Source organism: Labrus bergylta, chromosome 1, assembly GCF_963930695.1.
Source record: "Labrus bergylta chromosome 1, fLabBer1.1, whole genome shotgun sequence".
In the NCBI taxonomy this organism is placed as follows: domain Eukaryota; kingdom Metazoa; phylum Chordata; class Actinopteri; order Labriformes; family Labridae; genus Labrus; species Labrus bergylta.
Genome location: NC_089195.1, coordinates 10,220,726 through 10,248,705, shown reverse-complemented (window position 1 = coordinate 10,248,705; position 27,980 = coordinate 10,220,726). Strand labels below are relative to the sequence as shown.

Here is a 27,980-nt window from a genome sequence, read left to right as displayed (position 1 = left end):
CAGCTTACGCATAGACGTGAAGTGCTGTGGGAAACGGAGTTTAGAGAAACTGTCAGACAGGAAAGACGGTATGCCTCTAGTGGTTATAGTCACGGAGCTGCAGTAGGCTTAATTGGAGAGAATAGTACTATTGTTTACTGTACTGTTTACAGTTGCCTTTCATTAAACAATTTTAATAAGATTTTAAATTTTAACTCTGCACTGTAACTTTTAACTCTTTTTATAGTTTTACTTTATTTATTTCAATTAATTTCTTTTGAATTATTTTTATTTGAACATATGTTCAGATTTAATAATTCCAGTGATTTTTTTTTTTTTAATGCTCTATTTTAATGTTTCTTTTCTTTCCTATGTCATGATGCTTTTGATGTCTTGTGTGAAGCACTCTGAATTGCCTTGTTGTTGAAATGTGCTATATAAATAAACTTGCCTTGCCTTGCCTATTGCAATGTGCTATCGTGTTTTCCCCCGTTACTTAGGCCTGTAACTCCAGTCTATTCACCTTGTAGGCCAAATCGGCTGCTATAGCCTAGAGACTGACCTTTGACTAGGCTGTGCTTTTTACCAATTGCAAGTAACCTAATTTAAATTCAGACCTGCAAGATTGATGTAGGCCTAGCATACTTCAATTAGCCTTAAGACTTCCATTGTATGCTAGTATACATTGTACTTCTACTCTGTAGGCCTATTTTAGATTTAAAACATGTTAGCCTAAACCTACTGTATTACTTTTTTGAAAACATTGAGGATATTTGTCAGTGTTTATTAGTATAAAATATATGAGAACATAATCGCAAATCTCTTTTAAATATAAACGTAGTGTCCATCTGGTCACAAAAGCTCTGGTACGATCCTTCTTGCAGCTGTCCATGGTGCTGGAATGAAACATGCCGCTCTCTCAGGCTGCATTCAAGACGCCCGGCGGAATGGGAATTATTGTGTGTTTGACAAAAACGTTCACATCTTTCGAAATATGCATTATGGCTGAAATTTCCAGAAATTTAATGAACTGCAATTGATTTAGCTATTAAGGCTACTTTTAAATACACACTAGGTAATTGTGAGAGTAGGCTTAAATAGCATATGCCTAAATAAAGTGACATGAAGGATCAATTGCCTCCTAGTCTTATTGATTTTAATTTTTTCCAAAACAGCATTTCATAGCCTGTTGCTCGATGTTTAATCCTATAGCACAACGTTTGTGCTGATTAGCCTAGGCCAATCTTTGTGCCTATTTTTTTCTTTATTTAGTGTTCCGTTGGTTTAAACACATGTTTTAACGATGCATCAGGTTCGGAGTAGCCTGGCTCTAGGGGTAAGAACCAATAGGAAACCTTAATTTTGAACTTACAGTAGCACTTTACACAATGTTTGGACTCCATCTGAACGTTAAGTGGCGCTGTAACCAAGCTGTATTTCCTATCTGAATCATAACCCCCAGGAGAGAGAGGAGGGAGAGAGAGGAGGGAGAGAGAGAGAGAGAGAGAGAGAGAGAGAGAGAGAGAGAGAGAGAGGAGGGCTGGCTGCTCCCTCTCTCGTCGTCTCTCGGTTTCCTCCGTTTCCAGCGGACGCTCTCTTCAGTGTTAACTTACAGGCGGCAGGTGTGTTCTCCGACAGTCAGCCGAAGCTTTTCTACACTTTGACAACGTTTTGGACCGATTTTGGATACTAAACGGAGCCGATAAGTCCCACTGCAAGTCGACTGACTACACTATAGGCTACACCCTGACTGTGAGGATGTTGCAGTGGTAGACAGTGGAGCATCTTCCTCACTCAGCCGGCACCGTCAGCTGTTGCTCTAGCAGAGAGTGGGAGAGTCTGGAGCAACAAAAAAAAGGCCAAACTATGCGACTGACTTTCTACCGGTAACCGTTTTCCTGCTTCTGTCGACTCTTGAGCGGATGCGAGCAGAGGTTGTCAACGAGCCTCTGGTTATTTTCTGCCGTTTTTCGGTGCCGGAGGAGCTGTGCCAATGGAGAAAGCGACTCCGCCGCCCCAGCCCCAGCTCCAGCTGTCGATAGCGAAGACAGAAAGTCCTGCGGAGGACATCTCCGCTCTTACGGACGAGGAACTGCTCAAGTGGACCAAAGATGATCTGGTGCGACGGCTGAGGCGGTCTGAGGCCGACAAGATGAGCGTGATTCTGGACCACGGGAATCTTATCCGGGAGGTCAATCGCAGCCTCCAGCTGCACTTGAACGAGATCAGGGGGCTGAAGGTGAGGGGGCGCGCATCGGTGAAGGATGAGATCATAGGTTTGGAGCGCACCTGAGAACGCGCATATCAGGAAGGATGTTCTGCTGTTTGAAATAATCTAGACACATGTTATAGAAAGGATGGTTACGTTGAAGTTCCTTGGGCCTGTATCAGAATCGCAAATTGACCCTGTGTACACAGTTTTTCTGGGCATGCTTAACCTCAACAGGCTCCTTTTTTATCTAACTTTTTGATAATTTACTTTTATTTATGTGCTAAAAATCAAAGAAAGTTGAATTAAGGGGAATGGACACCTTTGACCAACATTAGGGGATATATATCCTTGCAACTTAGATTATTAAACCAATAACAAGACGCACTGTACTGAAAAAAATAAAATCCTCATGAAGTGGCTATGCATGGTCCTCTGAAAATCTACTGTTCTGCCACACACAAAATCAGGCGACCAGATCTCGCCCTGTTTTAGCAACACAAACTTCACATTGCTTGAACATTCCTGCACATAAACCCACAGCGTGGGCAATACAATTAGATGTTGTTCAACATTGCATTTGCATAAGAAGTATATGAAAGCTTTTTTTGTTTCAGTAAATGCCTTTGTTTCCGCACTCTCACATCAAGAGCAATTGGCACGGTGTCCAAAATGTTTACAATTAAAGTAGAGACCCAGCCTGGGGTAGCCCCAGATGGAGCACAGGGGGATTATTTGCCTTTCTTGGTCACCTCTCCACCCATCCGAGGTGCCTAATTACACAGGAAAGAGCTGGGGGGTAAAAGAGGGAGAGAAAGGACAGGGGAGAAATTAAGGAGCTTGTAGGGAGGTGAAGAAGGGATGTTTAAGTACACTTCGCTGGTGTGTAAAATGTTCAGGGCGTGTAATTTCATTTCCCTAACCCATTCTTATTGCTGTGTGTGGCCTCTCCATCTCCTACATAGGATTCTGCTCTGTGCACTTCACATTGAATAACGAGTCAACGCTTTCCTGGGAAAGACAGAGAGGATTAGGATTTCATTTCATTATGATTGCATACAGCGTCTGACTGAGCAGCATTGAAATGGATTGAAATTGTTAAATACATGCTGATATACCTGTATCTGTATATTTGTACCAAATCAAAATCACATTTGGATCTTCCTGGAATGATCAGCAATGTCTAAATGATGATGCTCCCTAATTGTCAGTTGAACTCATCTCTCGTTTTCTCTTGTTTCCCCCCCCCTCCCTCTTCCTCTCAGGACATCAATCAGAAGCTGCAGGAGGACAACCGTGAGCTGCGGGACTTGTGCTGTTTCCTGGATGACGACCGCCAGAAAGGAAAGCGTGTTTCAAGGGAGTGGCAGCGTTTGGGACGTTACAGTGCCAGCATCATGCGCAAAGAGGTGACCCTCTACCTCCAGAAACTCAAGGAGCTGGAGCTTCGACAGGAGGAGGTAATCAAGGAAAACACAGAACTGAAGGAGCTCTGCCTGCTGCTGGACGAGGAGAAGGGAGTGGTAGGTGGAGGTGTTGGAGGGGGAGGGGTAGGGAGTGTAGGAGGTGTAGGGATGGGAGGGTGCCGCAACTCCATAGATAGCCAGAATAGTTTGCTACTGGTGCCTGGGCATGGGCTCCTGATGAGAGACGTAGGAGATGGGAGCAGCACCTCCAGCGCAGGGAGTGCTGACAGCTCCGATCACCCTCACCACAAGCAGCCTCACCTTGCTCCAGGGGTGGGCGGAGTTGGGAGCAGTGGTGGTGGAAAAGGGAGCCCAGAGCTTGTGCACAAACCAAGGTGTAGCAGTATCAGTGGATTAGCAGGCGGAGGTGGAGGAGACAGGGAGGTGTCCAGTCCTGTGCTCCCTACTGGGCGTCATCGGAGTACAAGCCTGGAGTACCCATACACTCTGCCACAGATCTGCCGGCCCCGCTGTGGCTCCATATCCGTGCCTGACCACAGTAGAGTCATGCGGGGTCTCAGCCCAGAGAAATATGGGAGGAACATGGGCGGGCGGAGTCCAGAGCAGCACCCCAAGCACCACAGCTCTGATCTCCTCCTGGGCCAGAGGCAGCACTTCCTGGGTCAGGGAGGCAGCGGGGAGCTCTATCAGAGGCATAACAGAAGCAGCATTAGCAGTACTGGCTGTGGGAGCCCTGAACCCAGGCTGGCACATTTAGGGACCACTGAGCACCATGAAAAGGTCCATGGGGGCAGCCCTGAAACTCACAGGCACCATTACAGTATGAGCCCTGACCATGTGAAGTTTGGCAGCCCTGTGAGGGAGGGGCAGAGGAGAGCGGCTGGAGACGAGCTGTCACCACACCATCGGAGCATTTACAATGGCATGAATGGTAGGTGGGTGTGCATTCATGGAAATGTTTCATGTAGTAAGTGCATGTAATGGGATCACCCTTTTTTCCCCAAGAAACCAAAACATTCTCATACAGCCCCATAAATACAGAGGATGACAGCATGCAACTTATTTTTCACTTTAGCAACAAAATCCTTTCCAAGTTTTTCAGTTCTGTTATTTTCTTGTTTTCTCCATGTGTGATTAAACACAAGTTTAGACCAAGTGGCAGTCTCTGGAGTTTAAACATCAAGCTAATGATTAAGTACAAAAAAAACTACAGTTCCTCAAGTGTCCACTTGAGGCTGGCTGCAAAAGCCAAGGAAGTTCCTTTAACACCCATGTTAAAATACCAATTTTGACAGCAGAAATAAATGTTTACAGCCTCAAAATACACATTTGGTATCAATAACTCATACCTTTCATGTATTAAATTGTACAGGGGTTGATTTATGTCATCCGTTTTGATTATTTTATGGCTAAGAGAGTTTTGTATAATTAGGGAGTGTGGCTGATCTGACTGATCGGCGAGGGCGTTGTAGCTGTTTGCCAGGAGGCTAAGGCTCGTCCCAGCTCTAGGGCTTTGCCAGTTGCTACTAGGATGACCGAAAGTTTGTTTGAAACAGCATTTCCAATATGGTGATCGTCATTATTGGGCTTCAGAAGTTTGCTTCAAGAAATCAATGTGAAGCATCACAGAGACTAAGTCCATCTATTATACATTCTATGGGTTAGACTCTTTTTTTCTGAGGTGGGTTTCGGGGGTGGTTGGTGGTATTTCTCTGGAGGAGAGCGGAGGCTTCAGTATGGTGGAGGTGTGGCCAAACAGCAGTTTGTTTTGGTTTCATGAAGGTGCTCAGGGGCGACATCTACTGGATCAAAAAGTCGCACATTCTTCCTTTCTAAAAGAAGAACTGCTTAATGTGTTCATTTGGAGGCACTTATTTGATTGAGAAAATGGAGACGCTCTTCCTCTTTCTGACTGTTGCAAAATGTATATCATTATTGATTTTTTTGGTGGTCTCTTGAGGAATGTGGGTTGGCTCAGTGCATGAGAGAGAAAATCAAGGGTTTAGAAATATTTATTTTACATGTCCTGTTTCTAAGTCGAACAGATTCTTCTCAAATGATCTGTGATCTGATTTCAGAGGAGTGTTTCGACTCTTGGCACCCAAAAAGGGTCCCACATGCTTCTCTTGGATGATAGATAACCCCCAAATCTTTGCGGAAGTTATGCCTATCACTGCAAGATCAGCGTGTGTTGAGGGTGTCAGAGAGAAGGAGGGATATCAAAGTGTAGCAACTTGGCTGCTGTTTAAATATCCCACAGTGGTTGATAATGATTTCAACAGTCCCGGGAAAAAAAAGTGCTGAGTGGCACAGAGCTGGCAGAAGCTAAAGGACAAATTCCTCAAGGTGAAATATCTGCCATACATATAACAATCCAAACAAAGTTGAGGGAAACACACACCAAGGAAGGATTTCAGTTTCCTCTCATGAAGTGATGTCAACAGTTATGTGATACATGCTGCAGTCTCTGAATGATAACATATTCTTATTGATTACTTGAGCTGACATGCTACAACTAATAACAAAGCTAGGACACAAATGACTGTTTACATAGTGTGCTATCTTTGCTAGCATTAGCATTTTTCACATGATGATGAGGTTACTCAACAAGAGGAGTACTCAGTCGGTGAGACAGTTGTATAATGTCATCTGTGACAGTGATGATGTAATGTTGATGTCATCATCGGGGTAATCTCACTTGGTTTTGAAACAGAACAATTTGGATAGAAAGTCTCTTTTAAAAAAATGATATCATCATGTAAATCATTTGAGAAGTCTAATCTCTCACCTGCGCTGCTATAATCGTTGTGGGCATTCTTTCTCTATGTCCTCTGTGTGTGTACAATATAAAATGAAATTGATGAAATGCCCCTTTAAGACTTACAAAGCAGCCACTGTATGTTAAGAAATGACAGGAGTGTAGTAAACATGCTCTCTATTGCCATTTCTCAATCTCCCCGGATTGCAGCAGATTATTACAGAGACACAAACAACTTTGATTTGGACCATAGTAGTGTTTCTATTTTTGCTCTCTTTGCTCTCTGAAGCTCAATGAGATTTCAATCTTGATGTAACCTGAGACCCGTATGATGTCTGCAAAAGGCCACGTTGCATTAATGCCTTACAAATCCTTAATTGGAAAATGTTGTGAGTGCACCGGGCACTCACTGGCCCCGAAGCCTGGTGCTTTGCCAACTGTGGCATAACTGTTTGTGAACTTAACACAGAGAGAAATGCTTCAGCAAACAACCATTAACCAGATACATAGATTATTTTATCACGCCTTTGGGTGAGGGAAATTCGAGTGTGTGCCTGTTGCTTTAGAGTCATATTTGTATATCATGACTAGTTGTCAGAAATGCTCTCCATCTAGAACTCAGAAAAATGTCCCCTTAGGCTCTGACGTGGCTCTACTGACCTGACAAGGACACTTACGTCAATTGTCACAACACAATATTTACAGTGAGATGAAGACATGCAATCAACACTAAGCCAGAGGTTGAATCTTTTTTAGTTACTGAGTAATAGAGTAAGACTTTTGCTGACAAATTACAATCCACAAACAGGCCTCTATAAGATACAAATAACAGGAAGGGGAATTATTATAGAACCGTGAGGTTAGAGAAGTAAAGAGGTCAGCTTTTTTAGTCATGTCCCTGTCTGTCATCCACTGACCCATCCTTACAGCCATGTCCTTTTTTTGGACAGCGAGGGAATTTAATTCCTGTGACGATGTAGTACACTCTACTCGCTTGGATTATTCTCTAAGCTCTTCGCACAGTATTATTTCATTTTTTTTTATGTACTTGTGTATCCGCTTGTGTGTGGATGTGCCACAGTGTCCCATCCAGGGTCATTGTAGCTGTGTAGGTCTTTATTCAGACAAATGAAAGTCTCATGTTAACTGTCGAGTGGCACGTTAACGTTAAGCTCGGGCACTTTTCAGCACAATTCATGACAAACTGAAAGCGAAAGCAGAGCGACACTCCAACCTCTGCAGCCTCATAATGAAACCAAGTTTTGTCATTTTTAGGGGAGCTTATCACATACAATATATACAGTGTTATGTTAACAGCCAGGACAAAGGCATGGCCCCAAAATGACTGGAAGCAACAATCTGTTGCTATACAAAATGTCAAGGACGTTTAGTATGAAGCAAAAGAAGAACAGCATTAGCTTCCCATCCCCATGTCAACAACATAGATCCTAAAAACAAAACAAAACCTGGCATCACTGAAGCATCACCATGCCATTTAGATAATTCTGGAGTCCTAACTGCATAAACAAGTTAATAACTGATTAGTTAGATTAGTATGATTATTACAATTTTACACAGATAAGCTTGTCAAATTAATAAATAAATATTGTCTTGGCCATTTAAAATGTTGGCCTGTGTAGATTCTGTACATGGAATCAGGCAGTATAGATACAAAAATAAACCCTGAGTAGATTTACTTTTATAGTGAAGATAATCAGCTGTGCACTGGAGTCTCCTGACCCAGACTGCAGGGTTGAATGTTGGCTAAGCCGAACAGATCTCTGCACTGCAGAGGGTCTTTTTCAAAAAGATGAGAGACTTAATCACGTTTTCTGCTTTAGCAATCACAAGTTCTGCTTATTAGCTTAAGCCGCTCAGATGATCTGGAGGAGAAAAAAAAGGACGCATGGGGAAAAAAAAGACATTACAGTGTGTGAATAAACTCTGTCTTTGTGATTCCAATGAATGCCACACACTCACACACACAAGAGTGTAACATTTACTCTACTATGACTCGTCTGCCATGCCCTGCAGCTTTTAGCTGCTGTTGCTTCGTGTTGTATAGTGTTTTTTGTAGTTTAAATGATAAGAGTAGCAGGCAAACAACCAAAAGGTCATCATAATCGTAGCTATTTTGTGCTTGAGGTTAAAAAAGGTCTGCTCCTCTATAGCAGTGTTTTTTTCATTTGTTGCCTAAAATGTTAACTTTTGGTGGCACATTTCCTCAGGTGTATCAACATTAGAGTATCTTCAAGGTGGTTGAAAGTCTGTCTGTATGGAAAGGTCATATCTACTCAACTCATCAACATAAATGATACAAACTAATAGAACTGAGGCTAAAGCTTTATATGTGGGGCAGAATTAATTGTGTTCAACGACAATCCCTGTGTGGAGCTTACCATAGCAGGATTCTTGGACGATAAAAGAGGTTACAAATGCCTTTTTTCCTAATTTATTGACAAGTCACTTTCTTATTATGAGAGCATAATTACAAATATAACTTCCTGTTGAGTTGGATAACTATAATGATTTCACATGTAACAAGTTTGGCTGAAGTTACTTGAGTGTAAACTTCCTCAAAGTTGTCACAACGGCTCACAACGGCTGACCCGACTCCACACAGAATTTTCACTAGAGGGCTGGCAAGAAAAAGTCTGGGTGAAATTTTCGCTGTTCACATGCAGCTCACATTGAACTTTTCACTATCTGACATAAGCTCTGAGTACCATGTAGGATGAAATACAATACATTTACAGCCCACTACTCATATTTCCCAATCATCACCGACCACTAGGCCAACAGCGGCAAGAAAATTTCAGTGATTCTTTGAGTAATAAGAAGTTTATCACTGCAAGAACTTCAGATTAATGCATTTGCTGAAGTTTAAGAACAAATGCCCTTTTTTAGTACAGTTATCTCCAAAGTGTGAGATGCAAAATGATTTGTATGATCATCAACAAAAGACTGAATGCACGTGTAATTTGTCAGTGAGGAGCAAAGTAACTTAAATGGTAAATTCTGATATATTTGCCAACAAACAGCTTTATTATTCAATGTGGGGAGGATATTCAGCTTTTTCCTTTTCTGAGCAGCTTATCGTTGCATTTTTTGCCTTCGTTTTATACGTTTTCTAATTTGAGATCTCATTCTTGAATTAATTCATCACGACAATGTTCCACATCCCTTTGTTGTCAATATTTATTACATTGTTGAAAAGAAAAGTTAGAAAAAAGGCTTTTGAATATTTAAAAGTTACAATGCATTTTAAAATCGATACATCATAATATTTGTAATTGTGATATTAGTTCAGTCCAGCTCCTCTGGCTGTGGTTTAGAAATGCTGCCGTCTGTTAGTGCAACAGGAAACCATCACTGCAGCTTTGGCCTCAGATAATGCTCTCCCTCTGTCACCGAGAAAGCCCGGCTATCTCTCTTTGTCTTTCTCGCTCCTTCCATCCTATTTGTGAGCAACCAGCTGTCGGGCAGAGAGCAAACTCTGATTATAGAGCCCTCTTTCCGGAGGAGGATGTACAGGTTGCCAGGCTGTGCTTAGCTGAGGATCGAGAGGTTGAGGAAGTATTTGAGTGGATTACTGACTATTTTCTTCTCCTTCTTCTCCATCTTTTTCTCCCTTCTTCTCTGTAACATATCTTCTCCTATCACTCCACTCTACAGCTTTCCTCCTCACTCTTTTGCCAAGTCCATGGATAGAGAGCATCCCCTTGACAAACTGTGAAGTCTCACAGCTTAAGCAGCCTGGAGAAATTCAAATGTTTGTCACAGCTGCTTGGCATAAAAAGATTTTTTGGCGAGCATTAGACTGCCCTAACTCCAGTGGATTAGTATTATTACCAGATATCCTCTTCTACATCCCGGCTTTATAACTTTCAAGTCATGTTCAACTTGCTAAACAGCATTGTTAAGACTGATTAATTCAGATGTATAATTATGTATTTCTATCAAAAGATTTTGTTTTAAACATCAGCATCAATCGATATTTATTTGTACAGCGCCAATTCATAACAAATGTTATCTCAAGACGTCTTACAAAAATCAGATAAAAGCCCTTACTCATTGCTTTATTACAAAGACCCAACCTTACTCCATCATGAGCACAGCACTGAGCAACATTTAGCAAAGTTATGGAAGCAACTAAAAATGTCCTTGAGATAGAGGAAGATGCAGGAAGAAGGATAGGGACAAAAGGGGAGGGGGTCCATAGCAGCAAAGTAGTTTTCCACAAATAAAGGTGTAATTTTTCACCTAAAATGAAGGGACTGGTACACAAAAGGATTGTGCTTCCTTTTTAAACCTGTGCAAATGAGACAAAAAAATACACTCTCTAATTCATAAACCACACACAAAGGGTTAAACTCACCCCTTAATGTGCTACAGAGCAAATTGCATCGCTGTACACCGGTGTTCTTTGCGCAAACTTTCCAGTAATCGGAACATCTATTCTGCCTTAGTGTTGCCAGGAGCTAAACTCTGGTAAATACACAAACATTTTATCCAAGTGTTGAGAAGGTCTGGGTTGATAAACAGTGCGGATATGGGAGTGTGTTTCTTTCTAGACAAACTGCTCTTGCTGGCTAGTTTAAGTAAGGAAGCTTGTTTTCTAATGCGGTGAGACTTGTATCACATCTATTAAATGTACAAAATTGTATGACAATGTTTACATTCAAATATATAATTCATAAAAAATTGCCTGAACCCACGTTATATATGTTGTTTTGTTGAGTACTTACTGTACATTACCTAAAATATTTCATCTCTTTGAAGAGGGGATGCTGACATCTTGTCAACACAGTGACACAGAGTCAAACGGGAGCAAACCACACAGAGCAGAATTAATTAATGGGTGTGTTGTGCTTGAGTATAATTTTTGGGTAATGCTTTGTGAATTGGATCTTTAGACGGAGCACGTATTGGGTGAAATTGATGCGCAATTCATGAAGCTATTAGCGACCGATATCCATTCTTATTGAATTCCCCCGTGAGTCGATGAACCCTGCTTGATATTTTCCATTATTTAAACCAGAAGAGGGGTAAGAAGAGGTGAAAACAATCCAGAGATAGTTGGAAATGAGGCCATCTGAGCAAGTGATTCTCAAGGTAGATGTCTTTATCATAACCTTGCGAAGGGGGAAATGTTAAATGCTGTCATTGAATTTGTAATTACACCTGAGACCAATTATCCCAAACACCCTTGCCTTTAGGCCATCAGAGCAGCCGTCAACTAAGGATTGCATGATTAGGCATTTTGTTTATCTACCTCTGGTGCATTTCATTGTCAGTTTTAATCAAGCTGCCAGCTTTGACCATAAAAGTATCTACTACATGGAGCAATGAGCCATTTGTTGCCTTTTTTGCCTAGAGATACTCAACAAATGCACATGATTCTCTCCGTTCAATACCCATAATTCCTGCCAAAAACACACGCCAGCAGTAATGTCAAAGGGAAATGAAGTGTGAAATCTCTCCAAGAAGAGAACAAAATTATCTTCTGCTAGCTAAATTATAGATTAGGGAGAGGCAAGAGAATGATTATGTTCGAGTCTTGAGGAACATTAACAGTATTGTGTGCATGTGTGTGCACTTTGGTACTCCGCTTGGTAAAAAAGTCTAGTGATTCATGTAAAAAGATTAAAATATATACCTGTATTCTTTTAACATGTTGGGTAATTAGTGTATAGCGATTTGCCCCACCAGTAGCTCCTAACTTGCTATGTGAGTTATGAAGTAGGCTCGGCATGAACTAGCATCACTCGAGCTCAAACCCCAGAGGTATGTGACAAATGTTCCACTGTCGCCCCAGTCATCCGGTAAACATGCAAACTCAGTGGAATGGATAAGAGTCTTAGTCCTCTTATGCTGTGCCAATGGGGAACGGCCCACTGAGCTGAGAAGAAATTAGCTCGCTAGGCCAGGTAATTAACTGGAAGTTTAGTGGCTGCCATGTATGAGGGCAGGACTGGGCCTGAGGGGACTTCTGTCAGTCCCAAAGTCACCAGCAGTAGCCACGTTTAACTGCCTTACATTTACTTGGTTGTAGCAATGTTGCATGCTGGGAGCTGGTAGTTTGAGAGTGTCAGGTGATTAGGTGGGAAAGAAGGCAGCAAGTTGATATGGACATGTGGAGCTGATTTGTGTGTGTGTGGGGGGTTAGCCTTTCTTGGGGAACAAGTGGGGAGGCTCCAAGGAAAATATAGGCTGGGAAACACTCCAGTTTCAAAGATTTCTGAGAGAAAAGTCAGAGTTCTGATTTTAATCTCAGGAATATTACAAACTCGTACCCCAAAATATTTTTTCCAGTAGGCCCAACTTTTTCCGTTCAAACCATTTTTTAATACTACAAAAATATAAGCAACAGAATAAGAATGATAAGAAAAAAACATTGTCCTGGGATTCAGAGTTTGAGAGGGTGCCCATTTCTCTGCTCCCCTTGTTCATTATTCATGAATTCAACAGCCATGTTCTTTAAAAGTCAATCACTGATGTGACTTTTTATGACCTTTAAACTCCTCAGAATTCAGTCAATCAAAGTGACACTGCTACCGTTGCATAAGTGCCAAGTACACTGAAAGAACTGTCCTGTCAAGTCTGAACCATTAACTTGGAGTAAGTAAAGCCTACTGGTTTCAAAAGTAAACCAATGCATAACTCTTCAACGTGCATTCTTTAATGGCCATGAGAGAAGCACCAATGATTGAAAAGATCAGAAAAATTTCATGACACCAGATAGAAAAATGAACCTCATTTGATTTACTCATCTTAGTAAAAATCTGAGTTTATGCTCCCTAGCACTTCTAATCCTACTCTGTTACAGTAGGCTTGATAAAAATGCATATTCTTTCTTTAATGCTTTGTCAGCTTTTCTGTTGTGCATTTCTATAGCTTGATCAGGCAGCAGTGATGAGTCGCTTTGTAGATGTTAAAGCTGTGACGGTTTTAACAGCCCCACCATCTGTTAAAACAGGGATAGAAAGTGAGCTTACTAATCGGAAACATAACATGTCAAAACTGCTTCAGCTGACAGCATTATCCTTCCATTACACAACACTCAGGATAAAGTATCAATTTCCTGTGGCATTAATTTATCTCCTGCCATAATGTACATGATGTGCATTTGAAGTAGTGTCTCTGATGAGAATGACAACCACACGTGGGTAGCTCCCATTATTGTGGATGGATGGGCTGATCCAGGCAGCATGAAGTTATTTGCACCACTATTATAATTTTTCTTTGTCATTATCTCTCGATTACTAGTTCCCTTTCACAGATGTCTTTTGGTCTGTTAGATTGTCTGTCAGAGATATTTAGAACAATTTAATCCGCCCCACTGAGCCAAAATGGCTGTTTCATTTCCTTTATAAAAACTTTAATTACCTCTTCTATCTGGCTCTGTGAGAGCATTCGATGCAAGTTAAATATGTAATTAAAGACATATTCTTGAGTTGCTTTGAATTGCAGTTAATGATAATCTTCTATGCAAGATGTTACCTTTTGAACGTTTATGTAAATTCCAGCTGATAAAGATGTGGGTTCTTCTGCCTCCATTTAAAAGAAATGCTACTTTTTATTGATATCTACTGTATTCATACTTCACTTTAAATGTGATGAAGTAATTTTATTTCATACAACAGAGTGATTTTTACATCTTTAATGTGACTGAACTGGACTGAAATGTGCAGAAAGTTAAGAGCAGAGTCATTAAATGTCTCATCCTCACCCAGATAGAACCCTGAGGTACACCAGTGCTGATAAGAACTCGCCCTTTAGGATCTATGTGATGAAATATGAACTAATTTCTACTTTTCATTGCATTGTTACAAAGCAAACGGCAACAAATGTTTTTTAATTATCTGATGTAATATGTTACATTATTTATACCAGAACATAAAGGGCCCTCCAACACAACACAGCCCTATGATTGGTTGTTTTTCATTAAGAGAGAGAGAGAGAGAGCCAAAAGTGTAAACATGCATCACCCTGAGGACATGGGTCATCAAGGTCCAAACACTTGCGGGAGTTGAATAGAAAGGATTCATTAAAAGCAGATCGCCAGCACTAAAGTACTGGGAAGAATTTGCGTAATCTTTAAAAATGCTTAAAAGAAAATTACCAATATGGCCTTTCATCCCCACCCATTTGAGCCTAGCCTGTTATATTATTCAAAAGCACTGTGGATTGATGGGCGATGGCATGTTAAAATAGGACAACAGCAGTTTATCTTGCAAATGTCATCTTAAATATTTAATTTACCTTTGAGAGCCACGGCCGACATGCATGCAACAACAGTGGGATTGACAACACAAGTCCTTGTATGAAGAGGGGGCTTTAACATGGTGGACGAAAGTGGCAAAGGATGACTTGTAGTCTGATGTTGTGACAGCATTTGCTTTTATAAATCTTTCTGACAGTTTTTGCTCTGCTCTGTTGTTCTCTCGTTGCTTCATGAATCGTGTAGAAATGCTGGATTTCAAAAGAAAGATTGAACATTTTAGTGCCGACCCACCATGCTCAATTGGGTTAGGGTTAGGTCACAATCTTCACCATTAACTAGATGCTTATTAGCATGCTAATTAGTAGCATACTGGTTGCTTATTAGTAATTATTAAACACTTATTAGTACCTTATTCTACATGACCATAGTCTATAGCAAACATGCAATTAAGTAACTGTCTATTTCCACATTGTCCGTGTGCGTTCAGTCAGTGCGTTTTTTCTCCATTGAACGGCGCATGCCCTGCCCCACTGGGTCTGTTTCTAGAGCGTGAGCGCAGCCATGAGCCTCTGTACACACAAGGTCACGTGGGAATTAAGACAAAAACGTGCAAACAACAGGTTGCTTTGCCTTTCTGATGAGGATTTATTGTTCCTTTGGTGGTTGTTTTGATGTCAAGTTGATAAAGTGAGTGCGTATATTGTGTTTTATTTTGAAATTGACTGGACGCTCTGTGCGTTTCCATGTCTGACTTCCCGTTCGGGTCGATCTGTTCTGTCCAGCTTGATGTGTGCTTGCAGCGTGGTCCTTCAAAAATAGACTTGGGAGCATATTTGAAATTTGCTGGCACAATCCGGAGATGGGCCACGACGCTTGCTATAGAAACAGGAGCACTGACGAGGGTCGCAGCAACACGGTGCACACTGACTATGTGGAAATTGGCAGTGTTTGCCCTCAAGTAAATAGTAAGTTAGGAAGTATTTGAACATGAATTTCTCTATATTCTTTTGCTTAATTTTACCTTATAAGAGTCATACTAAGCAAAGCATACTAAGATCATTATTCATGTTCAACAACTTCCTAACTTACTATCAGTTAGCAGTGATTTGGAGGGTATTGAGGGCAAACTCTAGTTAATTGCCCATTAGCTGCCGCAGTACGCTACTAATTAGCATGCTATTAAGCAACTAGTTAATGGGGAATATTGTGGCCTTCATTTAAAGGTTTGCCAAATCTCTTTTTCCAATGTGTCCTGGTCAAAGCAGGAAGCAGCACAGTTAAAGTTTCAGACAAACAATGATCATCCAATTAGAATCATTAGTGAAAATACAGACATGTGGGGAGTATGTATCGTTTTGCACATGGTTACATGAGAGTACTCTCTCTCTTGATAAATGTGTGTATCCGGCTGTGTCCCTGAAATCACCAAGGCAAAACAACTGCACACACGCACACACACAAACCACACACAGCACTTGTAGGCCTGATCAACCTACAGGGCACCAATTATCCGGCTCTACTTCAGTGAGTTTCATGCTCTCATCTCTCCACAGTCTCCTTCAGCCTCACAGAGAGACTGCAGAAACCACGGCTTTAAGTTATTTGCCTGTTCCTTCCTGCTGCCATCACTCACTGCATTACAGTCCTCGCTCAGTGGTCAGAAGATACTTTGCATTAATTATAGCACTTAAAGAGACAGATTTTGCAAACTTTTCATGGATTTTTGCACAATGCATTGTCTAATGTGACAACAAATGTGAGCTTAATGCAAGTGCTGTTAAATTAACTTAAGGAAGGATTTTAGTGAAGTTAGATGCATTGTATTTGCATAAAGAACATATTTAAGAGACTATTAGAAGACCATTGAAGAAGTTGGTATAAAAAGTTGCATGCTTTTTTAAGGAAATGGGCTCCACCAAGGCAAAATGGCTTTATACCTCCACTGTCATGTTGATGAGTCAAGCTGTTTCCTATACTGTATGGATTTACATTTGGGAAAATGTGTTTGCTTCCCATCAAGCCTCACATCTGTACATTTAGAGTTTACCTGCCAATGGCCTGTAAGCCAAAAAATGTTACCAGCCAAAAGCCACAAGAATTAGATACAATGTCATGAAAAAACACGTTGTAGAGAGTAACAATACATTTAGTCTCTAGTACTACATTTAAAGTGATGGTATCATTTTGAGGATATTGTAATCCTCACCAAAATGAATACAATAGCTAGAGCATTTTGTTTTTAAGGATTTGGGAGAAGGCTTAAAACATTCAGAGTCCATTGTAACGACCAATTTGTCATTATTATTTATGATCAGTGGATTCATTCTCTTAAAAGCTTTCTGCCTTTCAGTGGCAGAAACACAGGTTTCATATCTGTGTATTCAAATATTGTCCAAAGATTTTTATCTAAATCTTTAGTTAATCAATTTTTATAAAGAAACAAAATGCTATGGTTTATCAGTAACTACAAAACGTCAACATTTAAAAAATTTAACAATAAAAAAATGGTGATAAAATCGTATCATGAACCAGCATTGTGATCTTCCACCATGAGTTTAGAGTATTGTTACATCCCAGGTTTGATATTAGTAATGGAAGTCATGCTTGTATTACAACTATGTTTAATAAAAAAATATATCTCCTTAACTCAAAGATGCTCAGTTAATTTCTGAGCATCTCTACAGTCATGCCAGTGGTCAGATGTCCCTCGTCTGGCATCCATTTTGGAGGAAAACCCCAGGCCCAATTAACTGCGCCTTGGTTTGTTTTATTCCTGACAACTTTTATGCTCTGTTTAATGTTATTGATTTAACTAAGAAAGACACAGGCCTCTCCAGCACTGACAGACAGCTTACCGATCATGACTGACAACCAGAGTAGTCACTCAGCATGTCGGTGCTCCAGTCAAACACCAATCCTGCAGACCTGAAGTGGTATCGACTTGAAGTCCTGCCTCACAAGTCTAGGCTCTTTCTGTGAGACGGTTAGCCACAGAGCAAACACTGACTTGACTCCATAAATATCCTGCATTGTGTTTCCACTCACTGTGTGTGCTGTGGGCACACATACTATCTGCATTATGCATTCAGAACTTGCCCTCGTGCTTCAGAGTTGCACATAACAGCACTGCAGCTGCCTGAGGGACGTCAAGACAAGTAGCTCTCCTGCCAGGCAGCCTCGCCGACTGACTGACTGACTGACTGACTGACTGTCTCTCTGATTGTCTGACTGACTGCTAGCTAAACGGAAGGTCACTGATCTACCGTGCATCTCCACAGGCTTTCCTGCCCAGCCAGCCTGAATAATTTATGTGGCAGATTTTGAGGAGATCTGAGGGAACGGCCATGTGAAATTACCTTGCATTGATCCTGAAAGTTGAGAGAAGGAGAGGAGAGAAGGGGGGCGACAGATCAAAGAGGATTGAGAGATCAGCAGCGCTCAGGAGAGGAGCTTCATGAGTTTACCGCCTTGATTCAGACATCAATAACAACTTCATTACCGGTATAGGTTATATAAAGGTGCCACATAATTATTTCTAGAGCTTATCTTTTTTTTTATTTCTTTGAGTCAGGCAACCTTAGATAATATTCCAAACATATTTCACCAATTTGAATAAAACAAAGACAAAAAGCATCTTTAAAACAGCCCTTGATCCCTTATATGAACTGTGAGATGAGATTGTGAATGATATAGAATTAGTAATTGGTGTCTGGCTGAGGAGAGAGAGGAGTTCCCCATCCAGAGCAGTGATTTATTCCGTGTGGGAGCAGTATCTCCCTGGCCAATCTCACACACCTCTTTGTGGCGAAATTTAGAGCTTTTCACTCGAGCCCTGGTGTACAGAGGTGGAGTTTAAGGGAGCTTAGGCCCCACATTATTCCGGAGTAATCACATTATCTTTATACTCGTGCTCTGACCCTCACAGAAACCTCTCCCCCCCACACACATCGCTCACATCCTGTCAAATCCAATTTTGGTTTTAACGCCCTGCCCATAACTAAATTAACAAACACCGTCCAAGTGCTGGATATTTTCACACTTTCTAACTCTCCTTGAAGAGGTCACAGCTGCTGGGAAGCATTCAGAAAGAGAAAGTTCCAGTGGACGTTTATGAAGTTCACTTTAAAGGGATTCTCTGGATTTTGGATTTGGGTATCAGCAGCCAAGCCCTACAACCCTGTACCGAGTGAACTAACTACTGAACCATTATTTAAATGTACAGTCCTTGTTATGTTGGTTCTTTGTAACATAAACTTCTTTGTTGTGATTTAAAGATCAGCCAGACTGACAGATACAACGCACTGCAGGTAAAACTTATCAAGAACGTTTGAAACTGATGTGGACGTCCCAGAAGTCCCGAATGAGCTCAGAACCAGAGGAGTCCACACCTTAATAAAGCAGGGAGGTGACTGGGCCTTGTGGACATGTGTTTATTATGATAAAATCATCTGGAACACATCTGGAACTAATCACATCGTTTGGTGTGACTGATAATTATTTCAAGCTTATTTAAGGATCTCATGTTTATTTTTCAGATCTCCACTAACACTTCTGTCAGGATGTGATGTCGTCTGTGTGTATACAGTAAATGTATCCATCAGAGTATGTTATGTTCAGAAAAAGCTTAAAAAATACCATGAGAAAGGAAAATCTTCTTTTAGACCTTCTCTTGACTTTTTTTTTATGGGTTTCTCTCTAAAGGGAAGGCTTTTTCTTTATCAAAACAAAACAAATTATAAAACAAAAGTTTCTTAAGGTAAAATAATGGTGATGCCAATGCTGTTAGCCCAGTAAAGGGTTTTTCTGTTTTTGTGTCAGCATCAAGCTAACTAACTAAAATGTCCAACCTGGTCTATCGGTGAGAAAAAATGTTTGTCTGATTGGAACAGGACTTGCACCTTGAGACGTTGTAGTGGCATATGGTTTTAAAATTATTGTGCCAGACGGAGGAAGACACCACCTCACGTAAACAATGGAGCCGGCAGTTAAATTTGAAAAACAAACAAACAAACTTTAATAATATAATACTTGCCCTTTTAAGTGTTGGGTGAGGAGATGTCTGGGGAGACGCCATCAACATGAGTAGTGTATTCTTCAGCACGAGCTGAAGGTATGGATCACTGTTGTTCTATGCAGGTGTCAAGCGCACATGTGCGGGTTGCGTCCTGCCGCCGTAACCACTACTGTCCACAGTTATTGTAGTCACACAAGACTTCCTGCCAGACCCTTTCATGACATAATCATCCAGATTTTAAATTCTAAATATCAAACACGTTTGAAATAAATCAGGGCGTCTCTGAACAGATCGAGGAGGCTAAAATTTGATCATTGTACTCCTCACACTACAAGATAATCTGGGAAGATAATCAGTTCCAAGCAGCCTTGAGTCCAAATTGTCAGGAAGGAAGAATGGGACTTCAAATCAGCCTGATTATACTGCAGTGTGAGCCAGGCTTTATAGTGATTGGTCAGTTTTGGAGGGTTAGGGTAAGGGGTTATGTGAGTGCTGTGATATGATGCCTTGTTGAGAACATATAAACAGTCTTCTTATGTTCTACAAATTGCTGATAATAAAGAAAACTAAATGGAAGAATGTTTTCCTCCACACTGATAGAGAAGCAGCACCATACAAAGTCTTCTTCTTGATGACAGTGATACAAAGCATTGGAAATGTACCCAGCATAATTAAAAGCGTGTTTGCAAGTTTTGTGTTCATACATTTTAAAATGTATGAATGCATCCATTTAAAATCACATTCAAAAACTGCCGGGATGTCATTAACAGGCAGTTTTTGTATCGATCTATCAGAGCATGTTAAGAAAAAGTCCTGCATTAAAATGCATCATCTACTCTAAACAGCTAGCAGCTCCACTTCCTGTAATCTTTGTGTGTTTGTTTGTTTGTGTGTAAGAAGGAAGGGAGATGTGATCATGTGTTTTCCACTCTCTAACCATCTCTATGAGCTTTGCCTTAGCCGTGAAATCAATTCCAATACACACACCCTGACCTCCAAATGAAAATACCCTCCAGCCCACTGCTGCAGCCCCCGACTCATTCGAGGGGTTTTATACAGTATCTGTGCCCTCCTGCCTCATACCCCTCCCCATATGAAGATAAACAGAGTGAGGGAAGGGGCGGGGAACTTAGTGAAGGTGGCTACAGGAATCTTTAACAGAACTCTGCGGTCACAAGAGCGTTATGAATCTTTAATGAGAGATGTTAGCGCGCCAAGGAGAGGAAATGTGCTGAAAACATGATTATAGGCTCATGGGGAGGAAACCGTTGGTGGAGAGAGAAAGAGAAAGAGAGATATCAAGCAGGGGAGCAAGGATAAAAGAATTATTTTGAAGGGTAAAAGAGGTTAGGAGATATAACAGTTTTTAACAATTGGACTGCTTAAGGCGAAGCTGGATTTAAATTCTGCACCGAACCAAGTTTTTTCCAGATGTGCTCAGAGCCAAAGAGTATGAGTGAAAATAAATGTGTTGTGTGCTTTCCATCAGCTTACGATCAACTTTATTTAAATTGGCAGCAATACTTAGGAAAATAAATCAACACAGGAGTCTTCGGTCAAGGTTGTCAAGATAGAGTCAAAAGCTTGTTTTGTTAAACATAAGTTTGAGTTAGTGTGATGTTTTAAAGGGCTAAATCAGTCAGGTCCTATATGGACTCTTACAGCTAAATGCAACACTCTCATTAAAGTGAAGAGATTGGATACAGTGGCTTGAAAATTGTTAATTAGATATGAATATATTGTGTAATATAAAATATATTGTAAACTTTTAGTGTATTTTTTAAGAATCGTTTTTGCCTTTGTTGGAGAGGAAGGAAAGTTGATAGAGTCAGAAAGTGGGCAGAGAGAGAGTGCAACACACACAAATATCTGCATTTTTTAAACGCTCCCAGGGTGGTAAAAATGGCAACACTCGCTAGTCCTGCGAGGAGCTCCAGACGTTTCTGACTTCAAATATCAAGAGGCTCTGGAAGCCCAGAAATGTACACTGCAGTGACAAAAGTTGCACACTTATGATAATTGTCATGAAAAGAGATGTTCCGATGTTTAGTTAAATGTACAGTTCAAATAATTCTTCAGTTGTTATGTTGACTGAAACAAATGAACACCATGATGATTACTTTTTGTGTCGAGCCTCCCCCATCCCCCCAAAGAAGCTGTAAACCTAGGGGGAACACATATCAGAGTGATTATATTAATTGTATTGAATATAAAGCAGTTTACATCTGATAGACTCTGAAAAACATGGACAAAGTCTCAGTGACATCACCCATTGGTTTCTGAAGCAGAGTTTTGAAGTCCAAAAAATGTCGGTGGCCATATAGGGCACCAAAGGAATAGGTCCTAAAACCCGGAAGTGAGTTAGCATTTTAGCACTATGGGGTCTATCCTCTAAAAGTCAATGGGAATTATGAATGAGTTTGTGGTTAGACACCTGAAATAAGGTCTGTGGTTAACACAAGCTTAAGAGATGTTGGTGTTTTGTTAGACGAGATAAACAACGTTAGGTAATACCCCCACTTGTGAATTTTGAATTTTTTACGCGTCCTTAAAAAGGCGGTTGCTAACAAGTGGCTAAATGAGTCTACAGTGGTTGTCGGGGACATTCAATGTCATCACGCCGGGAACTCTCTCACTAGTCCGCCTTACAGCCTCTATTCTTGTTTTTCAGTGCTCTTAATTTGCTCTTGCAAATATTAGGTTAATAAACAACTTAATAAGCTACGGTTTCGCTAACTTGTCAAAACTGCTGATTAGATCGATGAAGCATAAAGGTAGTGACGTCAAAATCATCCGACCGTGGTGTAGTTCGCTTGTAGCATAACGTTAGCTTTTTACTTCTGTCGGCTGCATTAATTCTTCAAACATCATAAAAATGGTGTTCATCTGTGAAGATTATCCTGCTGAACGAAACGCCTACGCATCAGAAACATGTGTTTGCCACAGAGCTTATTTTCTGCAATGAACCAAAATCCAGTGCAAAAATCCCATAGGCAAATTCTCAGAAGACCCCATGGCCGTGCTAGTTCCGGGTTGGCCTACAAAAATACGTCATTTAGATTGTTCCCTATTGGAAATGCTGTCTCAAACTAACTTTTAGTCAACAACACGCAAAGAGGTAGAGTTAAGGTGGGTCTTTAGCCTCCTGGAAAACAGCTACAATATGCCTGGCTTTCAGTCAAATCAGCCAAGCCTCTAATTATGGATAACCCTTAGCCTTTATATAACTAAAACAGATGAATCATACCCCTTTACAGTGTGTATAAAAAGAAAAACACTTTTTTATACCAGGCTGTGGACACTCGAGGAACTGCAGTTGTTTGTACTTCAGCATCAGCTTCACTTTTCAACACAGGAGGTTGCCGCTTTGTAATAACATGGAACATGGAACAGGTTATCTTCCACGATGATCAATGAGAGAAATTACCCACGGTCAATAAGTCAGCAGCAGTGCAGACTTATTGGAGGGATTGACAACCCACTCCATATCCAGAAATTTTGGACAGCACTCTAAGAAGACCCTCCACTTAGAGTGCAAGCATGATGTGGAGAGGGTGTAGGGGGTGGTTTGAAGAAAGGCTCATTACAACTTATTGTAACTATAAATGACTTTATTCATAGTCTTACAAGAGATTAACAAAATCTAAATTGTATTCAGGCAGTAGCTAATTGGTCAATGTGTTCTGACCCTGTAGCTCTTTGTCGCAATGGTTTTTCTGGATGTTACCAAAATCTTTAGGTTTGCACACGATGAGGTGCTGGTATCATAGTGGTTAGTTCGGGCACCCCATTTGCAGAGGCTGTGGTCCTCCGAGTGAGTGGCCTGGGTTTGAGTCTTACCTGTGGCTTTTTTCCTGCATTTCATTCCCCTCTCTCTCTCCCCCTGATTTCTGACTCCATCCACTATCCTAGCAAAAAAAAAGCCCCAAAATGCCTCTTAAAAAAAGGTTTGCACATGTTCACGTACACTATGATTCATACACAGTGAAGGTGTGTCTCTCTGCTTGGTGTCACTTGCACCACTGCAGCAGAAATTGAAACAGATGAGAGGGGATTGTGGAAATGTTATAAATGCTGCTCTACACAACCCATTATAAAGTGTGGGCCTTACAGTACGACTTACAGTAACAGCAAAGCTTCTAATCAGGATCGTTTCTTCTGTCACATAATGCTCTGAAAGCAGAGGTTTTTCGTAAGATATGGAAAAGTAAAATGAGCATGACTATGTTTTTAAGCGTAATTTTCCCTTGTTTTGACTTTCTAAACAAACAGACATCAACTTTAAATCATTGGGTGCTTCCCCCCTTTCAAAACACATTTAAAGTCATCTCTCCCTCTGTTTCTTTTTTTGTCACAGCTTTGATATCAGCCGGCTGCTGCACCAACAACTGTAGAAATGTCAAGCTATGGGACAGGTAAGAAGCCTAGTCTGCCTTGTTTCTTCTTCATGTACCATCTTTGTGGTAATTAGAATCTTTGGAAGAAGAAAAGCCAATGAAGGTCACTTTGTCTTCTTTCCACAAGGGCCCATAATCCTGTAATTAGCTCCCATCATTCTATTTCACCTTACAGTGGAGCCGTTTAGCTGAGCTTAGAAATGCATTTATTAGATTTTACAATTCGATTTGAGGGTAGTTGTCAAATGATACACTCATGATAATATGAAAATATTCGTCATTTTGGTTTCTTTTATAATTATAAGGTGGTCAGCACACTATATCTGACTTATATTCTGTTATGATCCTGTATTGTTGCAGGGTCAGTGCTTGTATTAGTCCAGTGTACCTGCTCCAGATGAGTAATGTGTTTGCATGCTTGGTCTGGCCCAGGTGTAATCACAATGGGTTTACCGTGGGACTACAGAGTTAGAGGTTACTCTATTCTTATATCTTGTCCCTTTGTGTATCCCATGTCTTCAATCATACCCAGTGGGAGGTCAAGATGGCTCTGTTAATATTTGATGACGGCATGACATACCTGCCCCTAAGGGATAGACACGCCCCCCTGGCCACTCCTGTCACAGAAACAAGCACACACGCACAGTCACACATGTTTTTGGCAGTTATTCTCAAACACTCTTTTGATTGTACTCCCATACGTTCTGACTTAAATTACCTGCGGTGTCTTCCTCCTTTATATTTCACAAGTCTTTTCACCTTATCATTCCTATGCTTACAGTCCCTTTCTCAGCCCACTCCCACTTACCCCATACATAAATATCAATGACTAAGCTAAGGTGAGGCAAAGAAGGAAGCGTACTTTATGTCAGTAGAAGATTTAAAAGCAAGACACAAGTATAATGCTCACATTGCAGTCTGAAGTCGGGTCCCCTGACTCTCTGCTGTGGTGCATACAGCACAGATCAGAACAGAAGGAGCTGTCACTGATAAGCAACACACAGGCTTATCTATCTATCTATCTATCATCTATATTTATTCATCCATCCATGCATGCATCCATTCATCTATTTATGTATATTTTCATTCATTGAGCTTTCATCCATCCATCCACATGTATATTAATCCATCCATCCATCTATTTAATCCTTCATCAATCCATTAATGTAAATGTGAATTCAACCATCCATCCATCCATTCATCCATTTCTCTTTTCATCCTTCCATCCATCCATCCAATTCAATTTGGGATAATTGACGTTATTTCTGAATATGGGATTATTACTTTTTTTTAGAAGTTTTTCAATGTATTAATGTTGTAAATGTTTTAGGTACATTTATAATATTTGAATCTTTGGCCTTGTTACTACCTAATAAGAATACGTTTATTTTTGCTTACTCAGAAAGTGGTCTCCAATGTTTCTACATACAACAAGAGTTTTAGCCTGGTTTATCTAATCCTTCTCATAACTGTTGTAGTACTTTCTTAAAGTTGATAAAAAGTGTTTTACGTTTTATATACTGTATGTATTTATAGTGATAACCTTTCCTAGTGCTGAAAATGTAACATTAGGGTTATTTTCAGGTTCAGTCACTAGTTTTTTGTTTGTTTACCAAAACAGTCTAAAACTGAATCCTCACAAAAGTTAAACTGTATCAATAACATCTCTTTTTCTTGTTTTATTCCTGTGCAGCTTTGATGCCTCCTCTTGACCACAACTTGAGAAGCTAATCTCCTCAAACGGAGGGGGTGTCGCAGTGGTACAGCCACGCTGCATCTCTGGCCTTGAGCATCACGAGGGTCCCTGGACTCCACCCTCCATGGCTCCAGATTAGGCCGTCGCTGCGGGATCATCTGTGTCCAAAGCCCTGAAACAGCCTGCCTCCATGTTTTTATTTCTACATATCGGGACCTCAAGAGAAGGGGGGGTTTGGAACATGGTATTCCTTAAGTACCATTAGTAACCTTGTGCAGACTGCTGCAGCTAAAAGGACCGGAGTGGATATCTCTTCCTGCCAAATATGACATGGCTACCTACCGGCAAGCACCCAGAGACAGGAAGGTACGCTTTGAGAAGATGATGAGAGAGGACTCTGCACTGTCTCTGCTGCCGCCCTCTGTTTACAAATGTAGATCATTGGTGGAGAAGCACATAAGTTGAACTTAATACACTGTGTTGTTTGAAACCTCATTTTCCCACTCTCCTTCCTCCTTTCTCCTTTTTCCTTCCCTGGTTTTCCACTTCTCTCCTCTCATTCAAGTAGAGATAACAATCATCTTCCAAGTGTGTAATGAGACTGGTGTAATGTCATGTTCTGTCTCGCAAACTCCAAATCCAGCTGATCACATTACCATCATCTTCAACTTTTTTCAGCAATTTCAAGGGAACAAAACAAAAACCATATTTGTCAAAAATGTTCTAGCAAAGAAAAAAAAACTCTTCCTGTGTCTTAAACCGAGATGGTCGACTATAGCTGCTGACAGATGTTCTAGTTCTATAAGATGCAATGTTCAGGTGTACTTTTTCTGTTTGGTTTGATCTTCTTTGCTCCCTTAAAGCGCCTATACTGAAGCCGGGGAAAAGATGATGACGTTTCTCCATGTTCTTTTTTACAGTCCAAGTAAAGAGGTAGATTATTTGATTAGTTTTCTATATATCTCTATATCTATAAATATAATATGATTATTATTTTTGACTTACTGGTATTAGAACTATTATATGAAGATGCATATGATATATATCAAATAATAAACAGACCTCTTTATGTAAAAGTGCTTCACTTGTACAGCTTTTTTTTTTCCGGTGTGCTGAAATGACTCGAGTTGAGTGAGTGCTGACCTTTGACCTGGCAGTCAGAGGTGACGTTGGAAATGTAGTCAAGCTAATTGGAGACACAATAACAATACTGTGTAGAGGGTGCCTCAAACATAGACTTTTTGGAAGGTTTTACATATCATGTGTTTTCAAGATAAATACAATAGTGTAAAATTGTCGCACACTAGCAAAAAAAACAAAAAAAAAAAACATCTTGAACTTAAACGCACAGCATTTGAATTCCATGCCAGGGGGCTCTCAATCAAAAGAATAACAAAAGATGACTGAGGCTGGCAGGGGAATCATGGGATTGATTCCTGCTACTCCACCTTCCACCCCCGGTGAAAATTAACTCTGAGTTGACCATAGTCAAGACGTACAACGGACGAAACCACCCTGAGTAAGAGAATATGTTTACCGACGATCTCAATCAAAACAATAACAAAAGATGATAGTCTACGGTTGAGACTGTTGGGGAATCATAGGAGCGATTCCTGCTACTCCACCCCCCTTTACACCCCGATGAAAACAAACTCATGTTTACCTTAGTCAAGACAAATGGGCGCAAACAGAACTGAGGAATAGACTCACGCTTCCTTTTGAATATATCTTTGACGTAACGTCTGGTGTTTCCTTGGCAACAATAAACATGTTGTGTCTGTCGTGGCAGCTGCCACGACAAGCCACAGACCCTTAACACTATAAATCTATGGATTTCTTTGGCTTTGATAAGTGTTGAAAATATTTGAGCTAAAGTAAGTACTCAGCAAAAAAAATATATAACATAGGTTTAGTCAATTTCTTATTAATTTAGATATTTTGGTGTAAAAATCCTACACGCTTAAAGGAAGAATGTGCAACTTTTTCATCCAGTAGATGTCGACCTTGAGCACCAGCATTAAACCAAAACAAACTGCTGTTTGGCGTCACCTTGCCATACTGAAGCCTACTTATTTATATTTATGTGTAAATGACGCACATTCCTTTAAAATAAGTGTCTACAGATGATCATGAATTAATGTTTTCATGATGAAATATCAGTAATATCAGTAATTTCTTCATACATTAGTTGGTATATTAACTAAGTTTCTTTGTCATTCTGAGTTACGAGTTATTTAGGGATGTTTATGAAGCTCATGATTTCTCCACAGGCA

At 40.5% G+C, this 27,980-nt stretch overlaps 1 protein-coding gene across 2 annotated transcripts; it reads left to right on the top strand.

Annotated features, from left to right (window-relative positions):
- The first annotated feature begins 1,517 nt into the window (after window positions 1-1,517).
- ccdc85al (coiled-coil domain containing 85A, like) lies at window positions 1,518-26,786 on the top strand. Of its 2 annotated transcripts, none has more exons than XM_020642828.3 (4): window positions 1,518-2,218; window positions 3,454-4,546; window positions 23,972-24,029; window positions 25,705-26,786. In XM_020642828.3, the coding sequence occupies exons 1-4, from the start codon at window positions 1,973-1,975 to the stop codon at window positions 25,721-25,723; spliced, it is 1,416 nt and encodes a 471-aa protein (XP_020498484.1). In that variant the 5' UTR covers window positions 1,518-1,972; the 3' UTR covers window positions 25,724-26,786. The 2 variants fall into 2 exon arrangements, with proteins under 2 accessions (XP_020498484.1, XP_065809569.1); XM_065953497.1 differs by having other exon boundaries at window positions 3,454-4,550.
- Window positions 26,787-27,980: the final 1,194 nt, after the last annotated feature.

Coding starts and splice junctions, on each gene's coding strand:
- ccdc85al (XM_020642828.3), top strand. CDS start 1,973: ATGGAGAAAGCGACTCCGCCGCCCCAGCCCCAGCTCCAGCTGTCGATA. Junction 2,219..3,453: donor ACGAGATCAGGGGGCTGAAG/GTGAGGGGGCGC, acceptor TCTTCCTCTCAG/GACATCAATCAGAAGCTGCA. Junction 4,547..23,971: donor CATTTACAATGGCATGAATG/GTAGGTGGGTGT, acceptor TTTTTGTCACAG/CTTTGATATCAGCCGGCTGC.